At 39.7% G+C, this 24,245-nt stretch overlaps 1 protein-coding gene across 1 annotated transcript in view; it reads right to left on the bottom strand.

Moving 5' to 3' along the window:
• Positions 1–6,880: 6,880 nt before the first annotated feature.
• LOC107192011 (helix-loop-helix protein 11) overlaps positions 6,881–24,245 on the bottom strand; it is a 354,240-nt gene continuing 336,875 nt past the window's right edge. The window contains exons 4-6 of the mRNA XM_015581186.1: positions 18,526–18,791; positions 10,419–10,864; positions 6,881–7,520 (exon numbers count right to left, since the gene is read on the bottom strand). Coding sequence (XP_015436672.1) covers positions 7,187–7,520; positions 10,419–10,864; positions 18,526–18,791 — 1,046 coding nt within the window. The 3' untranslated portion in view covers positions 6,881–7,186. The remainder of the gene's footprint in view (positions 7,521–10,418; positions 10,865–18,525; positions 18,792–24,245) is intronic.

Consider the following 24,245-nt stretch of genomic DNA (forward strand, 5'->3'; position numbering starts at 1 on the left):
CCCCCACGGAACGGGCTCCTCGAGGTGAACCCTCGAGGAGCACAGGTGCGGTGGTGGCGGTGTGTTCATCAGAGATCCCGCCACCACCGGTTCCGCCCGAGAAGGCTGTCGTAGGGGTTTTAGTGGGTGCGAGTCCCACACTACCTCGGAGTCCTACCCCAGGACTTCGAGGTGTGCAAAAGGCATTTCCCCTACGTTAAAAAAAAAAAAAAAAATAGGACGTATGAAGGATAAGATATTTTTACTCAAAATATGATACTCTATCGATCTATGGTACAAAAAACAGATCATTCCGGTAAAACAAATCAAAGTGACATTGAAATCTCTGAAACGCCTCCACTCACAAGAAGAGGAGGTACCTTATAAGATGTGCCCCTTGATGCCATTAAAGTTCCACTCCTCAAAATTTTCATAAAGTGTACCGTTAAAACATTATTCGAGGTGATCAAGTTAGCTGAGACACCCTGTATGTGTGAGAAAATGAAAACTATAAAGACCCATAAGCAATGTACAGAAAATTATTAGAAAGAAAATAAGTTTTTCATCTTATTATATACAGACGAAAGCTTTTGTGCATGGCGAAAAACAACGAATTGCAAGCAAATCCAGATGGACACTTTTATTTCCAGAAAAAATCCAGTAAAGGATTAAGAAGTTTTATTCGAAAATTGACTGCAGAAAACGTTAAATATACTTCATATAGAACAATTTTACATTATCAGGCTCGATTCACTGCTAATTACATTTACAAAGAGAAATAGATTTATTGAAATGTTAAAAAAAATGCAGCTTTGACATGCTCCTACATATCATCATAACGTTCTCATAAAACGAATCACTAATTTCCACAATTTCAATACAAAATTACGATCGCATGACAAGAAACGCGTTAACGGAATAAGAAGAAAGGAAAAATACAAAATAAAGATATCGCGTAGTCGTATACACGCAACGATTCAAGTGAAACAGAGGAAAAGAGAATGCAAAATGTCAGGTTGGAGTGGTAGAGGTGGAGAGGGAATGAGGGTGGGGATGGGGATAGGGGCGACCAAAGAAACTCGTGTCTCAAGTTGTTAGGCCCTTGTACGCTTTCGCGCGGAATATCCGAGATGCTGTTACCACCCTCGTAGGGTGCTTAACTGAAAATTCATTAATCACACTTTCATCTGTAGGTTCACTGTAAAATCCCGAACCCGTTTTCGTAGCTATTACGAGACTGGGGAATTTAATCAAGAAAACGGGTCGACATGGCGAGTTTGAAAATCGTAGAAAACGTATGAACGCGCAGTAGAAAAAGTGGAGGAATCACTCCTGGCGGTTCGTGACCAAGCTCGGTACAAAAAGGTGATCGTTTCTGAAATTACTTTTTTTCGATATCATTCTGCACAAGCTCTATCCATCCCATCAACGTCGTACGCTCTTTTTTTTTTTAGGTAGCACGTTGCTAAATAGTTTATATACACACAGTACAATTACGTATTAACGTTCACATTTATCATACCAATAGATAATATTAGGTAATAACTTGCATGTAGTTCGCTTGTGTATTCTGCTAAGAATCCCTATATACTGTAACCACTAAACGTAAACTAAAGGTCTGCTTAATCATACGCCCGCTTTTCTTCTCTGTAATTGTCATTTATGTCTGCATTCTGCGGACTTGTTTACGTACATATTCTTTACCGCAAGTACCTAAAATTACTCCTTTTCTCATAGGCTTGCTCCTAGTTGATCATGTACGAACTAAACGCTCGCTTGCAATCGCTTAGATTCGCGGAAAGTATTCCACTTTCGATCGACAGTGTCGAGGTTGAATGGATCCATGTTATAGGTTACCGCTCTTACAGAATTGGTCTATTGGATCATCGAAGTTACACTGAAATTACCAATGCTACTGTCGACTACGTCGTTTCATTATTACAAGCATGGATTTAAGACGTCGTACAGGGTGTTCGCGCAAACCATGTACAATTCATTATTTCCTAAACTATTTGAAATACGAGAAAACTGTTCACATAACATTGAATAGCATGACGGGGCTAATTAACGGACAATGAGGAATTGTTTTAACATTATTATTTTAACAGAAATGAAGGTCAAGTTTGGTTTTTTCAAAGGAATTATATATTTTTTTTAGAACACTTGATATTGCGTTTCAAGACGAATTTAGAAACCTTGAATACATATACGTTTTTTCAAATAGTTTACGAGATATTGCGATTACAAATTTACTCATTTACGCGGCACTTGTGGCGCTAACAAGACCACCTCTGGGGCTTCCTATTTGAGCAGGTTTTCTTCCTCTGAAGATCAGTAAATTTGTAAGCATAATATCTTGAAAACGTTCGTCTTGAAACGTACTAACAGGTGTTCTAAAAAAATATATAATTCCTTTGAAAAAATTAAACTTGACCTTCATTTCCGTTAAAATAATGATGTTAAAAAAAGTCGCCATGATCCGTTAATTAGCCCCGTCATGCTATTCAATGTTATGTAATCAATTTTCTCGTATTTCAAATAGTTTTGGAAATAACGGACTGTATACTACTCACCCGGACACCCTGTATACGAGATGGTAATCAAACATCAAAAACATCTGTGATAAATTTATACAGTGTATTAACCGTCACATGATCCGATAGGATCTCAGGAATTGAAATCTGTTTAAACAAATAACCATCAGGTATTCGCGCACGTAACTACTATATTGTTATGTTTGTTACAAATAACATTGTATTTGTATCATTTATTTTACTATACCCAGTAAAAGAATTCCAATATCTTGTCCTAAAGACAAAATCGCAATCTTACTATCTAATTGCAAAAAAATGGTGGACATCTGATTCTAGCTCATTATTTATAACAGTTAAAACTTAAGGAAGTTTATTCGTATGACCTAGTATCCACAAGTAATGACCACAGAAAAGTATAAAGTATGTTATTTAGAAACAATGAATATTTAAGGTATTTTCTGTATTTTGTTGATCTAATTCAAGAATCGCTTTATTCGCGAATCTGTAAGTAGTTATAACCTTCTGATGAAGCAATTCCAAAAATTTGTAGGAACGTTGTCCAGGTGTTTCAATGATTTAATATTTTTCTCGTTAAAATCGTAGATATATTGTATGTAAGTACAATCGTAATATTATGAAGTTATTTCATATAAAATGTTTTGGTAGCACTTGATATTCTATTAGACATTAATAAATTTTATTAAATAAAGCAACATTACCAACACACAATCATCAAGGAAGCCCAATTGTTGTTGAGTACAAGTATTTTATAAAATAAGTTGAATCATTTTGAACTAATTTTTGACGATACTTGTAAATATTATTTATTTACAAAAATACTTCATTAACACGTTCATTATCATAGAAAAATCTTAGAAAAATTTCCCAAGCCATACGGAATCCTTTTTAAGCAAATAAAAACTTGAGAAATATCAATGTAATGTTCATAAAGGAGCATTAAATCAATAATTTGTCAAATTGATTTTTACAAGATAAAGTTTCTTTTATGTTGCTAATTTGTAGAATACAAACTAAATTTATTTCATCCAGTACCACCAAAGTTGTAACAATCATACACAGGTGATGTGGTAGTCAATGTCTTCAAAGTAGTCTTTTGTAGACGCCCGAATGAAAAATTTTCACTACTTAAGGTTTAATTTGATCGAAAATTTTCGCATCGTTTTAATTCGTTCTACGCAATCTGCAACTAGCAAATGGTTTCTTATCAAAAATAAGGCGCACACTATTACTTCATACGCAAATAGGAGACACTGTTAACAAATTTCATTCATAAAAGTATAGTCAAATATATAAATCAATGATATCCTTTATTTCATACCTAACAACCTAATAATACTTTGTTTAAAAGCACAAGAACAGCATATTAACACATAATGCAGAAGGCGATTACAAACACAATGGATAAATACACTGCATAAATTTAACACCTACATATTGTACACCTTCTATAATAGTTACGCAAGTCAAAACTCACGATGAAATAATATTAAAAAAAAAATATATTCAGTGATTTCTACGTAACCCAATTATCGGGTAATCAGTCCTTCATATCGTGAGGTGAATTAAAAAACGAATAAAAAAAAGGTTTACTTTGTATAACGTGAGAGAGAGAGAGAGAGAGAGAGAGAGAGAGCGAGAGAGAGAGAGAGAGAGAGAGAGAGAGAGAGAGAGAGAGAAAGAGAGAGAGAGGGCGGGGGTGGGATGAGGGAAGGAGCGAGGTGGGAGAGAGAGCGTGAGAGAGAGGGAGGGGGGAGGCGAATGTCGCCCCAGGAGATGGTAAAATGCGTTGTTCAGAAAAATCCTGTAAAACGGAACAGGTGCAACGGGGCCCTTCGTTCGCACCGCGAGAAATCGTTCGTCACACGGGGTGCTGCATGGTCTTATTGGTCGATATCATGACGCCGACGAACGAGGACAATACGTGTGCCCAATGTTCTGGGGTTGTGTTTGTGAAGGTGGGCTTGGGGAGATATAACCAATCGGACTCGCATATCCTTCGCTGAGCTTCTTCTGAGCAACACACTTCATATCGGCCAATCGATCAATCACGTTCAATCTTTGGATTCGATCGTTCCTTCCCTCGAAAGGCACGACAAAATCTTCAACTCCGCGTTTATTTCTCTTCATCGAATAATAAACATCTCATTCAACGTTATACGTGTACAAAAAGATTCTTTTGGGGAGAGTGTCTTCTGAGGTGTAGCATGACCCGCTCCAGTTTTCAACCATGTACAACTGTTTGAGAAAAAGGGTGGTGGAGAAGGAACATGTATTATTTTTTTTTAAATTCGTGATAGAAAAAGTCGCTTTGAAAATATGCCGACAGATCGCGGGAGGGGACGAACGATCCTACCGCTGCTTCCGGTCCCCGTTAGATGTACCGATCTGCCATTGTGGCACTACATCTACGAAGGAACAAAAATTTGGATACTCGATATTTGGCACAGATTAAACCGAATTTCTTCGTCACCGAAAAGTAATATAGATCGATGTGTGTCGTTCGGTGTCCCGGAAATCGGAGACGAATCCCGATTCTCCGATGTGCATCTTAATATGTCAAATATTTAGCATACGTGTACGTACGATAATCATGATATATATAGTGGCTGTGATGGACGTACAATCTTTTTAATCAACGTCCTCTGTAGTACAATTGAATTATCGCACTCGTCGTAGTATTCCCATGAATAATCGAGATAAAACACCATTACAGTCAAAAGTGTAATTCTTCTCTTGAATGCGTTGTCACAGTATATACTTCGCCTTTTCTTCTGTAAATCCTCATAACAATGTAAAAAAAGAACGTAAATAAGTATTTTCAGACACGCACGCACGCACACACGCACACACGCACGCACACACACATGCATGCAAGCAAGTACGCACGAACCGTACGCGCGAACCGTACGCACGCACACGCACGCACGCAACACACGGGCGCGCGCATAGCTACATGTACTCTCGTTATATATACATATTTCATATACATATTCATATACATACATATACTACACATACACATACACATATACATACGTATATATATAATATACACATATGTATATACACTTGTAGGATCATATGCACTTCCGCTCAGTATTGTTGGTTCATATATAATTACACTGTGAATTTTATGCAGTTACGCCCAAAACTCAGATAAAATGAAAATTTTATTGAAATTTAATTCTTTTTTTGCTTTGAAATTTATAAAAGGCTAAGGAAAATAATGTATAATTAATAGTTCTTAAGAATTAGCGTATACAAATCCACAGTATAGTTACAACATTAACATTTTGTGAATGAAAATTTAAAAAACATAGCTGGTATCACACATTTTTAGTATTATCAATTCTTTTAGTTATATATACATATATCCATTTGAAATACATATACAGGGCGCATAAATAGTAGATGATTCTATGTTCATGAATAAAACGAAAACATCGCTTGTATTCTTTGATAGTCAGTCTGTTGAATTTCATATTCTTCATAACAATAATCTATTGTCGGAATATAATTGGTATTTCTACATTTTCGTAGTAAGTTTACAACGTATTTCTTCGATAATAAAGTTTAATATCAAAAAAATTCTACTGTACACTCTCGAATCATTTTTTGCGCACAGAATTATCTACTTCTCATTTGTATCACTTATTACAATCAGAACATCCTGTATAATAGAATAATTTTCTATAAAAAATGGAACTGATCCCAAATGTAATTGATCCCAAACTTTTCAGCGGTAACGTGTACATGTATATATCGTGTGTATGTATGCATATCCGGATACAATACATCGTACGCTGCCTTACCACCTACGCATATTATTAATATTAATATTATTATCATTATGGTTGCAAGTCGCTTAACTCTAGAAAAATGAAAATCTTGCCTCGTAACACACGAGGAGAAACATCCGCTGGAGCTATCTCAATTCGCGAAGGGAGATGGGGAAGGGATATAAGGAAGTAGGTATAGGATCTACTGAGCGAATATCGAGAAAAAGAATCTTTTGAGTTTCAAGAACTCGGGGAGCGGTAGGTGGCGGATTTTTGTAAAACAAGAATTCGAAAACGGAGAAAATATAACGATGGTATTTACAAAAATCAGTGTAGGTGTGTGTGTGTGTGTATTGGAGGGGGAAGGGGGTCGTTTTGACGACTCAATAGCGAGAATTCTTTCGTCGAACTTCGACTTGATCCCACCTTCGTTTCGATTTACTTTTACCACTGATGGTTATTCGATTTAGTTTACGTCACGACTTAACCACAAGTAAATCGCAACAGATTCTATTCTATCGACGAACAACGCTTACCGAAACAACAACAGGTTTTTATCGTGGATCGTGGCGCAGATCGAGCTAGTCGAAACAAAGGCGGACGACAGGCAGTAGGAACATACGAAAACGCCGACCGGACCCGGTTAATGTCCTCGATCGGCGGTACGAACGCAAGGAGGTCTCCCTGGGCATCTTTTTGGAGGAACACCGCTTCAGACTCGAACGTCCAAGGTCAATTTAAAAATTGTTTCTCTTGTCTCGGTTTTTAGAGCTAATCCTCTGGTCTGAACGCGTCGTGGGTCTAATTTCTCGAGCGGAGGCAATCTTTTCGCGGTGAGCGCGTTCAGTTTACTGATCGAGACGCGCCTCTGGATCACGAGTGCTTCACCACGATCACACCCGGCCTCTGTTGGGTCTGTTGGGTCTGCTGTTGCTTATGAAACTGAAGGAACTCAGCTTGCAGTAACCGTTGCTTCGCCGTCGAGGATGCGGATGGTGACGTTGATGGCTTCCCTGACGGGTTCACCGTTTGTTTGTTGGTCAATGCTAGCGGAACATCTTGTGCTGGCTCGTCGCTGAATAGATGATCCCCCTCTAGGTGACGTATTGCTTCGACAATCGTTTCCAAGTTCTGTCGCGAGGTATTCGCCAGGTACAACCTCGCCTGCGGAGAACCATCATCTAGAGAGTTCGATGGCGATGGCAGCCTGAAATTAGAACAGGTTTTGTTTTGTTAAACGGGCTGACTTCCTGGCAAGGCTAGAAACTGTTAGTCGTTGTCATTTCTGACGTTGTCGGCTAAAATGATTAAGTCGTTTTATGAAACCTTTTTCAAACAAATAATTGAAATAATAAAAGGTAGAAAGTATCAGATGGAAATTTTACTTATTTTGTCTAATAAAACGCAATAACAGTTTCGACTGTTAAACAAAGTTTCAAAGAAAAACAAAATGCATGAAAGACATGAGGAAGAAAATGTTGAAATTAAGATGCAATGACGAAGCTGGAAAAGCCATTGGAAACGGCTGAAAATATTAGACTATTAAGCACAAAATCACGATGAAACAAATGAACTCGGTGCGTTCAAACAAAATAATTTAAATGTTTTAACACAGACTATGTTTAACCCTCTATAGCCCCGTGTGAGTTTGAATTTGTTTGGTCTAATTTAATTTTTGTCGGTATGTGGCGTATGCATCGTGTTCTGTAATCTGTCTTTGATAACCGGTAAGATTCTTTATAGTATAGGGATTATCAACTCTAGCTTGAGATATTGTAGAAACAATAAGATCTTTGAGAACTGTAAATTCATTGTTCATTTGCATTTAGAGGTTCATGTTTCTTGGTTTTACGTTATTTAAATTTTGTTGTAGCTACAAAAAAAATTCAGGTTATACAGGGTTTAAATGATACAAAGTATTTTCAAAAGCAAACACTGAATTGGGACAGATTGAAATATTGCTGTACTTCGGTAATGTAATATAACCGAATTAATGGAGTTATCTAAAATATCTTTTAAGTGTGCAATTACAAGTATATATTGCCATCATCTTTCTGTTAGAACTGCGTACTAATAGAACTTGAGCTAACGTCGCTGTAAATCCGAGACTAATTAGTTATTCGTGATATTCGAGTGTTGCCGTAAAATTAATATCTCTCAAAAAAAATAAAATATTTCCAGGTCTTATGTATATATGTATAACTTTCTTCACAATTATACGTAGAAAACATTTTCGTTCTAGAAAGTTCTATGGGCGTTTCACAGAGGGACTCTTTAAGCATTCGAACAATTAGCCATTCAGAATTCCCCACCTTCTTGCAGACATAGATCAATACTGTCACAGTGGATCATTATGCATATCCTGACCATCTACTTCTCCGTACTGTATTCCGCTTAGATAGAACAAGCAGACACGCACGCACGTACGCACGCATCCAGTTTGCTCGACCGAGATTGAGATCATAACGAAAATACATAAGGAATCATGTGATCGATCGGAACGGTCGTTTCACGCACTACTATCCGCTGTGTTGAGTGAATGAATAATTCCTGAGGGTTGGTACGAGTGAATATAAGTTAAGTTGGTATAAGTGAATAGATGGTAGGTTGATACGAGCGAGCGGTGTGAGTAGTTTTTGTTTCTCCGAGGCACGTGGTATTCGAAGGTGCAGATGCCTAGAGAGAAAAAGCACGTGTGTTGAAGATTAACTTTTAGTACATGTAAAGAAGGTGAAATAATGTGTTTATGTTAAGCGTAACCTGGCGAAACAAATTACAACACGCTGTAATAACTAACAACGTGTTATAGGTACTGTAGTAGTTTTCCTTCTTCCGACTTCTCTTTGTACTTCACTTTTTGTCACTCTTATTGACACTACAGTTCTCAGACTGGGCTGATTAGATTACAGTATACTTCGATCAAGTATAGCTAATGTCTGAAGGTATGTTAGTATGATACCGAAGGGGAACATCCAACCACATCATTCGCCAAGATACAACGAAGTCGCATACCACAAGCACGAAGTTTCTTTTATCTTATATATTTTTCGGACCCCTTATTAGTTGTTCTGATACGGTAGCTGTACTTAATGGGATGTATTTTTTCAATTCGAATTTTACTAAAATGAAATTAATGAGTCGCGAAGTTTATGTTCGAGTCTAGACATCCTTTGTTTTCATGAGTTTTCAGGAGGTAGTAGAAATTTTCAGACAGAAAATGTGCTCTTATGGTCATATGTTTCATATCTATGTATAAGGCTATCAATGAACAAAGTGATGGGTCAGGCGGCGAAAGAGCAATAGTCAGTCGATTCTTCAGCTATGTGGACTGTGGCCACGTCAACCCAAGCAACCGACAAAACATAAGGTCGGCAGATCGCGTAGTCCCCAATCGGGCAATACCCACTAACCGATGCTCGATCTCAACAGACCGACCGAAACGGTAAATTCCATGGGCACGATATTGTGTCCTCGTAAAACCATTAAGTTGAAAAAGTACCCGAAACTGTAATTTAATACGTTTAAGCCTCTTCAGGGCCGTGCAATGTCAATTCAGAATAGGTTCTTCTTTTGCGGTATATTTAAAAAAATATTGTATACCATAGTATTTGGAAAAAAGATTATAGAAATACAAAATTTCTGTATGTTTCATATAATGCTTATATCGCTATTATATCCGATAAACCTCATATACGTTGTAAACTAATTATAATAATTATAAATATATAACTTGGAGCAGTCAGTTCTCATCTCGATTCGAAGTCATACCGATTCGCATCCGCGATTCCATTATTCAGAACTTCTTGTACTCTGTTCATGTTAAGTTTCTAATTAAAATATTCTTGTTCTGTTATAACGAGTGTTCATCATTTTCCGAGTCTAAATCAGGGTAGTTTTCATTAACTTAAAGCAAGCCTACATTCTCGATAACTATATCGTCGCGATCGAGTGTAAATGAGATTTACGACCCCGTAAAATTTTATAAGAATTGCGGTATGCGGGACGTACATGGACGAATATATACTTGAATGGCCATGCGCAGCCAGTTGTTCCCATGTTTGGTGCATTAGGTAAACAGTAGGGTATTCAAAATTTGACTAATTACCTCTCAACTTCAACCTTCGGTTCCGCTTTCATCGCCGCTTCTAGAACACTAGGTAACCGTTGTAGTTCTGCGGCCGGTGAGAATGGCCTGCTGGGACTGGCGGTGATGTACTGTGGCGACGTGGTTTTGAAATCCTCTGAATACGTAACACGACTCGACGAAGAAAATGAGTCGCCGGTCGTCTGCTCTTCAATCGCGGAGAACGCTTGATTCTGGCTGAATGCTACGATTTTCGGACTTCCAGGCTCAGCTTCTTCCTCCTTGATTTCCTCTGGTACCATGTCTGCAGGCTGCGGCGACAGTGGCGGTGAACTGGGATCCGGACTGGACGTTTCTACAGTCTGCGTCGACCCGACGGGTGGTAAAGACACCACGGATACTACCTGCAGAGCGGCTACAGCTTCCTCTGTCTCTTGGGCAATTACGTTATCCGTGTGTTCGATCACCTATGGAGAAATTTGTTTAATTTTAAATTTAATTACAATAATATACAAATATATGTGCTTATGAATTACGATGGCCAAATTATTGTTCATTCAACATAATAAACATAACGTAAACAAAACTACACGATGTCTAAATTCAATAAAGAAAGTTTCATTCGTTTCACACCTAAACTCCGGTCTTTTCACATTCTGAATGATTACTGAGTAATTTATAAAAATGAGACAGGGTGTTTACGTCTATTTACTGATTATGAGGATGAATACCTATTTAAAATAGTGAAGGAAGCTTCGATGACCTGAACCTTGACATGTGTTCTCAAAGTTACCCTCCTGAGTAACCTTTAGAAGGTTTTACCCATCGCTCGTTTTTTGTTAAGAAGTTAAGAAGAACATATACCTTTATATTGCGAAATTTATTTGTTCACAACTTTTTAAAAAATAAAGAGCGACGGTTGGGAACCTTCTGAAGATCACTGAGGAGGATGACAAGATATTTCAAGGTCGAGGTCGTCCAAGCTGCCTCCCCTATTCTAAATATTTACTGAATTTGCATCTCCGGAATAACGATCAAATCGATAGATTCTATTAAAATGGGAATAAGATACTGTTGTATGACCAACCTCCTGACTCGCTAAAGGCCCTAACTGACAAACGTGACCAGGCTACTGTTTCCAAAAACAAATGGATAAGTAATAATAAGTAAACACCACGGATAAATAAATTTCTCGAAATAAATTTATTCGAAAGTGAAAGACAATTTTTTTATTCGAAGGAAATTCGACGGCGAAAGATAATGTTTTTATTCGAACGGAATCTATTCGAGCTGTTGAATAAAGTTTTCCTCTTTATTCGTACTTTTATTCGTAGGCTTCGAATAAATCTCGAATAACTTTGTCCGAACGGGCGCGACCGTTCGGCGACGGCGTTTGATATCTAGTGATGGGTAAAGCCGCGTACTCACCAAGCGAGCGAACACGACCGAACAGAAGCGAGCGAGCATTCTCACTCAGTGCTCGTTTGGTGTGTACCGCTGAGCGAGCACAAGCGAGCGAGCATTTGCTCGTGTTCGCTGAATGATCCGACTCGTGTAAGTACATCAAAAGAAAGACGTGTTCGCGCTCGTCTGGTGTAGACGGTTATTTGGTGCATTCCATTGCTCTACCCAGAAACGTTCTATTCCGTGTGAAATAAAAATAGAATGGTGTAATGAAAACATTATTAAACTCATAGAGGCTTACTATAACCAAGAATCGTAGAATATATTTCCTATATAGTTTGTGTCACTTTTCATTATTTTTGGTTTAACAAGTTGTAGAAATTTTTCAAAATCTTCGGTCAACATTCTATAGAAATTTCGAAACATTTCATATCCTTCTTCTTCCTACAATTCCTTTAACAAATGGCTTCCACTACACCGTTGTCTGTTTTTAAACAGTGAAGTTTGTCACCATTGTTTATCTTGTTTTCTTTCTTTTTATCTTTGCACTTAACTTCAGCAGAATAAAAGCAGCACTTGCGCAAACAAATTTCTTCGTATTCATTATTTTGAATGCTCGCTCGTGCTCGCTTGCTTGGTGAGTACGCGGCTTAACAGTTGCTGTACGTGGCCCAAATGGGGATGGCCAAATAAAGCGACAGAAGGGGAGAGGAACGTAGAACAGGTACAAATTTTTACCTGTACATATACGTGTTTGGGAAAACGCAAAAAAGCACACTCTCTCGAGGATCATCACTGCGACTAGACGTTATAATTAAGCTTGAATAACGTAAATCCGGTTTTCAGGCGTTGATCTTTTATATTTAATAAAATATCCTTCTTACATTTACGCGGATTATGGTAAATTCATACATTACATTCATACAATAGTGCAATGGATTAAAAAAAAAGAAGGAAAATTACAACACGTGGGAGTAATAATTATTCATCCAGTAAAGGCGTAAACAGACAGAAAGTGACACCAATAATTTCGGAAAGTTCGTCAGGTACGGATCGTGATATAAGCAGTATTAGTGTGATTGATAAAAAAAAGGAAGATTATTACAGCACGTGGGAGCAATTATTCGTCGAGTGAAGGCGTAAAGAGGCAAAAAGTGACACCATCGGAACGTTCATCAGAGAGTGATCCTGATATAAATTCTCCGTCGCAGAAAATGTTTTCAAATGAAAGGGACGAATTACCGATAACTCAACCGATAACCATCAAGTTCGTGTACCACTACTTATCAAGATCAAATAAATTCTTTGAAAAGTAATTATGATAAACCTGTTAGATGAAGAAATTATTTAAAACAATAAATATGTGTTTCGTCCATTCAACAATATTTAAACCCATTTTTACAACCATAATATTTAAATTTAATTACAGATTATTTAGATCGCACGATGCAGAAACACCATCAGTCGTTGTCAATCCAAATGAGCCAACTTGGTAGCCAAATGGTTGATCTGAAAGTCGCCATCGGACAATTATTAGATAAAACAACAAGTAGTGTCAACTGTGATGTGAATTCGGATTTCGAAAATAATTGGAAATCCTTCCCTGTCTCGCCAAACAAGAATTCGAAAAATTCGACGACAGAATAAAAGGAGACGAAGATTTTCCTCAAAAATTGGTATACTTTTATGTATTTATTTCGTCTCTATGTATTTATCTATTATATATGTTACATGTAAAAAATGAAATAATTCCATCGTGAAATTGTTTGCAGGCACAAAATTCATAAATGTAATAAACAAACGGGCAACAATCGTCCGGAATATGGACGAAATATTAAGATTTTGTGTAGCACGAGATCTTGCATTGAAATTTAATCCCGTGAAGGCGTCCGACGAAAAATTATTCACTTTTGTGAATACAACCTTACATCAAGATTGATGTTTCTTAATAAAAATGTTTACATTAATAATATTCAAGCTTTTAATATATGTTATTATTATTTTTGATGTTATTATTGTTAATGTTATTTCAAATAGTTTATCATTGTAATTTTTGTTACCATCCCATAACTTTTCAATCAACAACGATTGCAATAATATGCATAAATGTAAATATTGTAATAAAAGAAGAGCTTTATTTCTCCCATTCGCGAATTAACCAGCTCAAGACTACCATAGATCTTATGAGTTGACTGCGGATCTTTATCAATTCGTTTTTGCCATAAATGCATAAAATCCGCAGTCGACTTATCAAGTATTCACCCTCATGAGATTTCATTAACGTCTCCTATAATGAGGGCCTAATAAGGCTATCCTAATTTGGGCCTAATGCGGTTTGCCTCATTGGTTTGTCATTGGGAAAATCCAATGCGGCCCTCATTCGGCTTTCCTAATGCGAGCCTCATTTGGCTTTCCCAATTAGGTAGGCGTGGGTATTCCGCGTTATATGGCGCATGCGGGCCTAATGGGGCTGCCCCATTAGGGCCTAACAGCCAAATTAGGTTAGCCTAATGCGAACCTAATGCCTGCCTAACTGAAATTCCTAGTCGGGATGAATATATTATGAATTACGGTTTTACATGGACAGGCGATAAAGATTGCCCAACACCATTGTGTTATGTATGTGGTTTAAAATTTGCCAATAGTACAATGGTTCCTACAAAATTGAAACAACATTTTATCACTACGCATGAAAATCTTAGTTCAAAAGGTAAACATTATTTTGAACTACTTTTAAATATGCAAAACAAACAAGCAAAGTATTTCAATCAAGTTGTGAAACTATCAGATAAAACGCAAATGGCATTATACAAAATAGCAGAATTAGTAGCAATGAAACAAAAACCACATGCCATAACAGAATCATTCATTTTACCAGCATGTAGTGAATTCGTCAGTATTATGTTTAGGGAAAGTGCGAATAAAGAAGTAATGGAAATACCTGTCTCAAATAATACTATTCAATGAACAATAATTGAAGGAAAGACATTGAAGGCAGACTTGCAAATAAATTTCATAATACACATTTCGCTCTTCAAATTGACGAACCGATATTAGTGGAAAAGCCAATTTACTTGGATTCATTAAATTTGTTAAAGAAAATAGAATAGTCAATGAATTTTTGTGTTGTGGAGAATTATCAGAGAGAACAACGGGAGAAGATATATTTAACACAATTAATTCTTACTTTGAACGTTCAAATTTGACCTGGTAACAATGCGTGGAAATTTGTACTGATGAGGCTCCATCAATGCTAGGCTCAGTCAAAAGATTTGAGGATCTCAGTCAAAAGAGTGGGATTTATTTAAACCACTGCTTCTTACATAGGGAGGCACTTATTGTAAAAACATTACCCACAGAATTAAAAAGTGTTCCGAGTAGCGTTGTTAATATGGTAAATTACATAAAGGCAAGACCATTGAAATCTCGCATTTTTAAGCAACTATGTTTAGCGATGAAAGCAAAATATGAAGGCTTACTTCTTCATAGATAAATCAGGTGTCTTTCTCGAGGTAAGGTGCTTTCCCATGTGTTAGAATCAGAAGAATTGCTTGTTTTCTTCATAAATGAAAATATATCCTTCACGCAAGATCTTAAGAATATGTGGTGTGACAAATTGGGCTATTTGATAGACATTTTTAATTACTTCAACACTGTCAATACGGCCATACGGGGTACAAATGAAAACATCGTAACATCAATAGACAAACTGTCAGCTTTCCATAAAAAGACCATTCTTTGGAAAAAACGTGAAGGAAAATAATCTGAGCATGTTTTCATGCGTGCACAACAATAGCATCGATTGTGTTTCCTTGCTATCACAACAGTTAAAGAAAATCATTATTTAATCACTGACGGACATATGTTCCGAAATGTGCCGGACAACCATCTAGTTGCATCCACATGTTTTGAATAGAAAACAATTACACGCCTCCTAAAAGGCATGCTAATTAATTCCCCAAAAAGTGCAGAAATGTATTTGCAGTCAATCTATATGGTAAAAAATTCGGCCTTACTAACATATCATTGTACATGCCTGCTTATACATTACATGTAAACTGATGCTGAAAGGCAAACTGTTCGAGTTATGTATGGATTTTCTTGTGCCTATTCATGATTGTTGTGAATATTAAAAATTCCTCCCTTCGTAAACGTCGCTTCATCAATCCACAATATTTTCGATGGGAACGTTTTTCATAATCACCTGGCATAAGTTCTTGCACTCGCCTGTAATGATACGGATGTCTGCTATCAGGATCTACGAAGCTCTACGAAGACTTACTGTAGAATTATTATTGAAACAGTTCAATATTCTTGGTGACTTCGAGGCTCGCGGGACCCTGCAATCGGCCATCATGTCGCACGGGGGCGCCCGTATAGGTTGGTGCTGGGAAGGCTACATCCCTGGGAGCCTCCAGTCACGAAAAGTATGCACCCTCAGTTCCTTCAGGAGGTAATAGATACCCTGCCCCCCCCCCATGAAGGCGATGGGGATGAACCCCCTGAGGAAACAGCGGACCAGCCGATCTGGTCCACCGATCTGGGTGTGACGGGGGAGGAGATGACCTGGGCTATCCGGCGGCTCGGTAACAAAAACACAGCGCCGGGCCTAGACTGCATACCCGGCCGGGTCTGGGTATTAACCAGTGGCGTCCTTGGGGCCGAACTCAGGCGGCTGTTTGGCGGTTGCTTAAAGTCCGGCCGTTTTCCCCCACCGTGGAAGCGAGGGCGGATGGTTCTGCTCCGGAAACAGAGCAGACTCGTGCAAGCTGCCTCCGTGTATCGACCTGTGTGCCTGTTGGACGAGGCGGAAAAGCTGCTTGAAAGAGTACTAGCTTCCTGCCTCGCGGCACACCTGTCGCGCGAAGGTCGCGACCTGGCTGAGTGCTAGTTTGGATTGCGGCAGGGACGATCGACGATTGATGCAATCAAACATCAAGAGTATTGAATACACGTGTCGTTGCGGCGTGGTACACCGGAGGGGGTAATGTATGGGGTCCCGCAGGAGTCAGCCATCAAACCGTTTCTGTGGGACCTAGCATGTGACGCGGTACTACAAGTCCCCCTGGAAGGGCCGTCCGCCTCGCAGAAGTGGAATTGGCGCGCGTCGTCGTGGTGATCCACCGGCTCGGGCTACAGGTTGCCTCGCACAAAACCAAGGCCATATGGCTCTGCGGTTGGTCTCGGCGCAGGGTGTCCACCCGGCCGGTGTCGCTCAAGGTAAGTAGAGTTGAGATCTGGGTGGGGTACCAGATGAAGTATCTGAGCCTCACCCTGGATAGATCCTGGCGTATCAACGCCCACTTGGACCGTTTGGCCCCCGTATGCAGAGGACGACGTCCGCTTTAGGACATGTGCTCCCGAACCTAAGGGAACACGAGAACGGGGCATTCCGCTTATACATGGAGGTGGTGGCCGGCTCGCCACGGTGGGTGAGCAAAGCCACAACCTACCGACACAGCGGAACGCTGCTGCGACAGATGTAACGGTCAGCAGCGATTAGGGTCTTCAGCGGGTACGGCACCATTTCCTTCGAAGAGACGACCACTCTGGCAAGAGTCATGCCGTGTCAACTGTAGGCGGCAGAATTCGCGGAGATCTATGATGACCTCCGTTAGCTCCGCCGGAGATGAGTGGTCCTGTCAGAGGGGCGGTCCAACATGTGAAACGCCAGGTTTGAGCCCCCGCGCTGAAGAGCACGTGATGCTGAAGAAGGAAGCGGCATAGCGGAATCGGCAGAGAGTCAGTGCCGCCCATGAGAGGGGGCAGGACAAGTGGGGCACAGCGGAGATGATCCCCATACCCCTCTCTCCCCACCACTACGGAGGGGTTTCTCCCCTTTGGGTAAGGCGGTTGCCAACAGAGTGAAGGATAGGGCCTCAGCCTTCACCGAGCACTCAGGCAGCCGCCGGGGCCGTGGACGAGAGGAGTGAAGGCTCCGTCCGTTTGCAATAAGCGACCCAGAGAAGGGGCGCTGTCGGGGCGTGGCTCTCCGACACGGCCGGACAGCGAAGGAGTTCTGGGGGGTGGGGCGAGCCTTATGCAACCCATCCCTTCGAGGAAGGAGTTGCTTTGGGGCACCGTGGTGTCCTCATAGAGGGTTCCCGGGCCTCTCCCCCCCCCCCCAACGCCTATGTGTATGTGGGAGACAGAGGTGTGTCGGTTCTCGCTCTGTCTCTGTCACTTTCATAGGCTGATCAGCAAGCGTAAGCTACCGATGACAGGTTAGGGTCACGGCACTTGATATAATGCAATAAAGTGAACCATCGGTGGCCGATACGGCATGAACGGAACATGACATGAAGTTGATACGGCACTTAACGCGTTAAATTAAACCGCAGTAAAGTTAGCTGAATTAAATTATGAAATTTTGCATGGTTCACGACATTCAAGAGATGTTTTCCCAACAGACCATCACTTTTTGTGGAATCTAGAGCTTTTCGTCAGAAATCAAACATTCCCAAATCGGGAACTGATAACTGCAGTATTTGCAGAATTCACGAAACGTAAACACACGAATTTTTATCAGAATGGAATAGACCAGTGCATATCTACTTTGGAGAGAGCTATTAATTCTCAAGGTGAATATTTCAATCGACTAAACATTATTTTCTCAAAGATATAGTATTTCCGATTCAACCTATAGAAATAGCAATTTTATATGGTACAACTGAACAGTACCAGCTGCATATCGCTTAAAGCGTACTATAGAAGCATGCGGTACCTCATGGGGCTGGTAAGTAATCAGCTGATTATCTCGGAACCTTTCCGGGTACAGCTGACTTTGTATAACTCTCATCTGCTTCTCTAGATGCAGCCTCGCGTGACGTTCCCTTTCCAACTGTCGTCTCAGTTCTACCACCTCGTTGTTTACCACGGAATGTCCCTCTGTGCTCACGGTTATTACCGACAAAGGTTCGGGAGACATGCTGCCCAATCCCTCGTCACCGCTTTCGCTAACATGCATCGGTAGACTGACGACGACACCGCCTGAAACAAACGAGTACATTATAGGTCGTTGATATCAAGTGGAATTCAACTTATTGTTAACTATTCAATTAAATACAGGGTGGGGCAATAACTATTACCACCTTAGATATCTTCGATACTATAAGGGTTCACAGAAATATTTGTTTAACCACAAGTGCACAGTACGAAGAGAGCTATCCCATGGCGCTAATAGTTTTTTTGCAGGTGGAGGTACTTTGGATATTTCAAAGTCATATCTATTTTTTTAAATGGATCGGTATGTTTCTGTTTCCGTAGAATGATAGAGGAGCTTAAACGATACCGATCCATTTAAAAAATGGATGTGACCTTGAAATATCCATGGTACCTCCACCTGCAAAAAAACTGAGCAATTTTGTTTGAACGAATATTTCTGTGAACCTTATAGTTTCGAAGATATCTGAGGTGGTAATAGTTATTGCCCCGCCCTGTATAATGTTTGATTGCGTTTATATGAGAAACATGTTCCCTTGAAAATGATGAACGAAAAATAGGCGGATCAAGAGGATGTAGTATTATGAGAAAGTGTTTAATTTGTTGGCGCACACATCAATGTCTATAAAATTTTCATTGAGCTCAACAAAAAATCGTTTCCAACAATACAGAAACTGTAACAAAACCTGTCGTGCTGGTATTTTCAAATCCATTAATAAATATAAATGATATCACCAAACTGATGCTGTAATCCCACAGTATAATAAACAAATATGCAAGTCGAAAATGTAGAACAACATATTTTTATATACAGTGGCCTTTCGTTTATTGCATATTTCGAGGCTGTAGAGGGCCAGAATTCTAGGAATTATGCAATAAACGTGCGCCAATCACCCGAGCGCTTTCCCCACCACTCAGCCGTTCAGTTGTGCGACACTGCTACATATAGGGTAGGCTGGATATACGCACTTTACGGTTATCTTAATTATCGCCGTTATTTGTAGAGATATCAGAAAAATTTATTCACAAGAAGTTGTTTAGTATGGAAGGACTATTACTTAACAGTAACAACTTCTTCATAAGTGGAGGATCTTCTTAATTTTCAAGGTTGATTGTTTTTTTTTAATGATACTGAAACATTGTGGAATCAAAATATTTTTTTTTATGTAAATGGATTCTTCCAAACATACTTCGTAATAAAGTATTAAGGTATTATGTGAACAAAGTTAATAACTCGTGAAATATTTTATATTACAAAATGTGAAATATGATCAACAGTTAATTTTTTCTCGACCTACAACAAAATTATTTCTGTTATGTTATGGTTCCTCTGATACCATATAACTTTTGTGAATAAACTTTTTTTATGTTTGTAGATATAATGGTGATAATTAAAGTGATCAATGCCACTGAACCATTTCTTACAATGCCCATATAATTGTGGGATTAGATTTAAATAATATGTTTGTTAGGACCAGTGACTAAAATTACGTGATATAAAACTAGGATCATATTAAAACAAAGGCAATTAAACTAAATACAACTACGACTATAACTAACAATAAATGACTACACGAACAACTCAGACTTCTAACTCTCTACGACACGATAACTTTATATTCCGACTCAATAACAACAACAATTCCGCTCTCCGTCCACGACCCCCTTTTTAAGAAAAAACCCTTGCGTCCCTTTTCCTTATCCCCACTACGACTTCGCTCACTAAAAACGTCGCCAACGCATCGGTGGACCGCTCGTCGCCGAGGGTTCATCGATGGGCCTGGCTTTCGTCACTGCCAACCTTCGCTTTTTCTTTTATTACTCTCTTACAGCTACGTTCTCTTAACACTAACTTCGAGTACGACTAAAATTACGATACTACATAATTAAATAGTAGTTTTAGTTATTCTTCTTTACTGAAAACAGTGTAATCAATAATATGGAAAAAATTGTGAGGTACAAAATGATTTACAACTGAATTTGCTTAATTATCTGATTTATGTATAAAAGTGTAGAAAAACGTGGGTTACTGGTTGTAGCAAAATACACTAAGGCGCAGAACTGAACCAATGTGACTATTTTTCCATGAAAATGATATTCATTTATATGCTACTAATACGGAATAACAGAAAAGCTCAACCTGTATACAGGATGTCCTATGCAACTGGAACAGGCTCTACCTCCTAAACGGTTGGGAATAGAAGATGTTATAAGTAAAGTGCATAATATGCAACTAATTTTATGCACTTTTGTGCATCGGTGCATCAGAAAAATGCAACTACACTTTTTTTAAAAATAGAAACCTATGTTTTTGTCTGCACCAATCGATGTAGTTTCTTGTGCTCTACATAAAAGTACTAACTTACTTATGCCCTAAACTTATTCGTTAGGAAGTTATCGAAGCTTCATGTTTACAAACATTGTAATGGAACATAACATAGGTACTCCGGAACACTTGCCGAGAAACCGAAATAATTCAGAGAACTTTCAGCTTCGATAACTTCCTAACGAATAAGTTTAGGGCATAAGTATGTTTGTACTTTTATGTAGAGCACAAGAAACTACATCGATTAGTGCAGTCAAAAACATAGGTTTCCATTTTTTTTAAAAATGCAGTTGCATTTTTCTGATGCACCGATGTACAAAAATGCATACAATTAGTTGCATATTATGCACCGTCTGATACCATTTAATTTTTACTTATAACATCTTCTATTCCCAACCGTATAGGAGGTACAGCCTGTTCCAGTTGCGTGGGACACCCTATATAATCGAAATGTATTTCAGTCTAATAGACAATTAATGTTTTAATATTTTATAGGTTTATAAGCTTATATAACTTCTTATATTTAATATGAATTAAACATGATACGAAATGTAGTTAATTATAACTGAAAATATCTAAAAATATTGAAATATTTTATGAAAACAATATTATATACACCGCACTTTTTTTGATGAAATATGCGAGTTAAACCCGACACCGTATGTATTCCATCCTGGGCGTGCTGCGCGAGAGAGTGGGGTACGTGCACGTGTGTGGGAAATACGTGTGAGCGAGGGGTGTTGCCAATATGCAATAAAAGGGACTCCATGTAACGAAGGGCTACTGTATTGCTTGATTTTCGAAAGAATTTAATTTCAATGATCGTCGAGAATATTTTTTATACATTTCCCCCGCGTAACAAAAAAAAAAAAAAAAAAAAAAAATGGGTTACCGGGCGCTCCCTCTCGGCGCGGGCCGTGGTAGAAGCCATGGTCCGCGACGAGAGGTCGTGGGACGCCGTGGCCTCCGTCTGTGAGGAAATCCTCACACAGAGGGAGGCTGCCGAGCGGGATCGGGAAATGCCCGATCCCGCTCGGGGTGAAGGAAGAGTGAGGCGGGCGCGGAGATGGCAAGTTGCTGCTCCCGCGGCCGTCCCTCTACCCGGAGGTGGGATCGGAACGGGGGGCCCTCGGGCACCCTGAACCGCCCCATTCCTCTTCTACATACAGCAGTGCAGGTTGCACCGCTGTAAGACAAGGGGTTGCCCTGCTGGTGATCCCTGACGCGATGACCCTCGCGTCGCCCGCCGCCGTACCTACCGTACCACCTCCTTTCGCGGTCGGCTCACGAGAAGAAAGCGTCGAGAGGTGACCCCTCGGCGCTGTAGGTAGGAGGTGGAGGGACGGCATACAGCCGTCTCGGGAGGGGGGGGGGGGGAGCTATCAGAAGGCCAGAAGGTGGGCAATGGCGGGGCTGGCCGCGGTGTGTGTCGAACGATCCCACGACCAGCCCTCACGCCCGAAAGGGTCACCGGGGGTTTTTAGCGTGGGAAATCCCGCATGGGCCGTTTCCGCCCCCAACGGAGGCGGTGCACCTTTTCAAGGTTTTCCCCCCGTTAAAGAAAAAAGAATGAGTTACCGAGCACAGGAATTGCCGGGGGACATGGTCTATGCCCCAACATACACTAAGTATTGGAGAGGGGGGCAAACCATTGCATCGTCAGGCATCCGATCGGATCAAAGTGTCACCTATTCGATAAAAGCAAACGTAAAACCTTTTGCATCATGTATGGTGCAGGTCTATTCCGTAACATTTTGTGTAGTGTCACTTATTGTCGATAGGGTAGACGGTCCGACAAATTTCTTCTCGGTTATGGCATCCATAACTAGGGGTTTCTCTTACCCGGGAAAGTGCCACCACCGCGGTGGGAGTCTCATCATGGGCGAACAGAAGGAACTACTACAGGTGACATGGCTTTACTCAAAATAAAAGAAATGCGAAGGACCATTGGCGATGACATGGCTGAGCTAATTGGAATTACATTTGGATAGGGACCGAAGGATTTCGGAGGTGGAGGTGGCGGGGCAGTCGGAGAAGCAAGGTTCGGAATGCGCAGATGTAGCAGCAACAGAACTCGCGTAAGAGGGGATCCAGTGCCCGGGAGTGTCTCTAGATCGGGATCCGCATTGTCGAGAGGTAGTTTCAGTAACATAAGGACGTCAAACGAGTCGCTCTCATCAGTGCGGAGTGGGACCAGAAGAAAGGGAAGGGGAACGGCGAAGAGGCCACCCCTAAGGAGCAACTTCAAAGAAATCATGTGAGGACTCATCTCAGGATCAAAACGACTGCGTGCTTCTCTTGCCCTCTTATCGAGAAGAAATTGTAGAACGATCTTAATCTCCAGTCCTCGGGTTACCTTCTCGCATACGTAGACGAGAGGATGAAGGAGGTCTAAACTCCGTTCCATATAAGAATAACCTCACGCTCGGACGAGTTTTCGACCGATCTACGCCGTCCCCACTATTGCCGACCGATTTGGACGCATGCGATTGCTTGTAATTCGCTATATCTGCCGATTTTCTACCAATGAATGGTCTTAGGTCCCATTTCATGCGCGAAATGAGGTTATTCTGACGTGCAACAGAGTTTAGCTTGGTTAGCATCTTTTACTCATTACGTATGATCCGCGAGACAAGACACACTGAAATTGCCACCAATATTCATGCAGTTATCCGAGAAAATGTTCAAACAGAACATTCAAATATGTCGCTGAATTCATCATGAAATGTTTAATAATATGGCGGTAATAAAAATATGTAGTTCCACTTAAGAAAAATTACATTGGTATTAAATTTAGTATAAATAACAATTAAAAAAAAATTCAAATATTCTGGTAAGTTTACTCCGTCAGATCTAGCACTTTTTATATGAAACATTTCTTCGCATTTTCAATGGTTACAAAAATAATAACGTGTACATAGTTAAACCATGGACATTCTGTACATATTATTTTACCATTTTTTCGATTTCTATGATTAACTACCTTGAAGATATTTGACATTCTTATGCTTAACTCTAACTTTGATATACTTTATACTAGTCGCGTATTTTTACAGGTTTATCTGCTTACGTAAGTATTTATATTCAATATGAATGGAATATAATACGAAATGTAGTTAATTATAACTGAAAGTATCTAAAAACATTGCAATATTTTATTAAAACAGTATTATATA

The sequence above is a fragment of the Dufourea novaeangliae genome, unplaced genomic scaffold, assembly GCF_001272555.1.
Source record: "Dufourea novaeangliae isolate 0120121106 unplaced genomic scaffold, ASM127255v1 scaffold281, whole genome shotgun sequence".
Classification (NCBI taxonomy): domain Eukaryota; kingdom Metazoa; phylum Arthropoda; class Insecta; order Hymenoptera; family Halictidae; genus Dufourea; species Dufourea novaeangliae.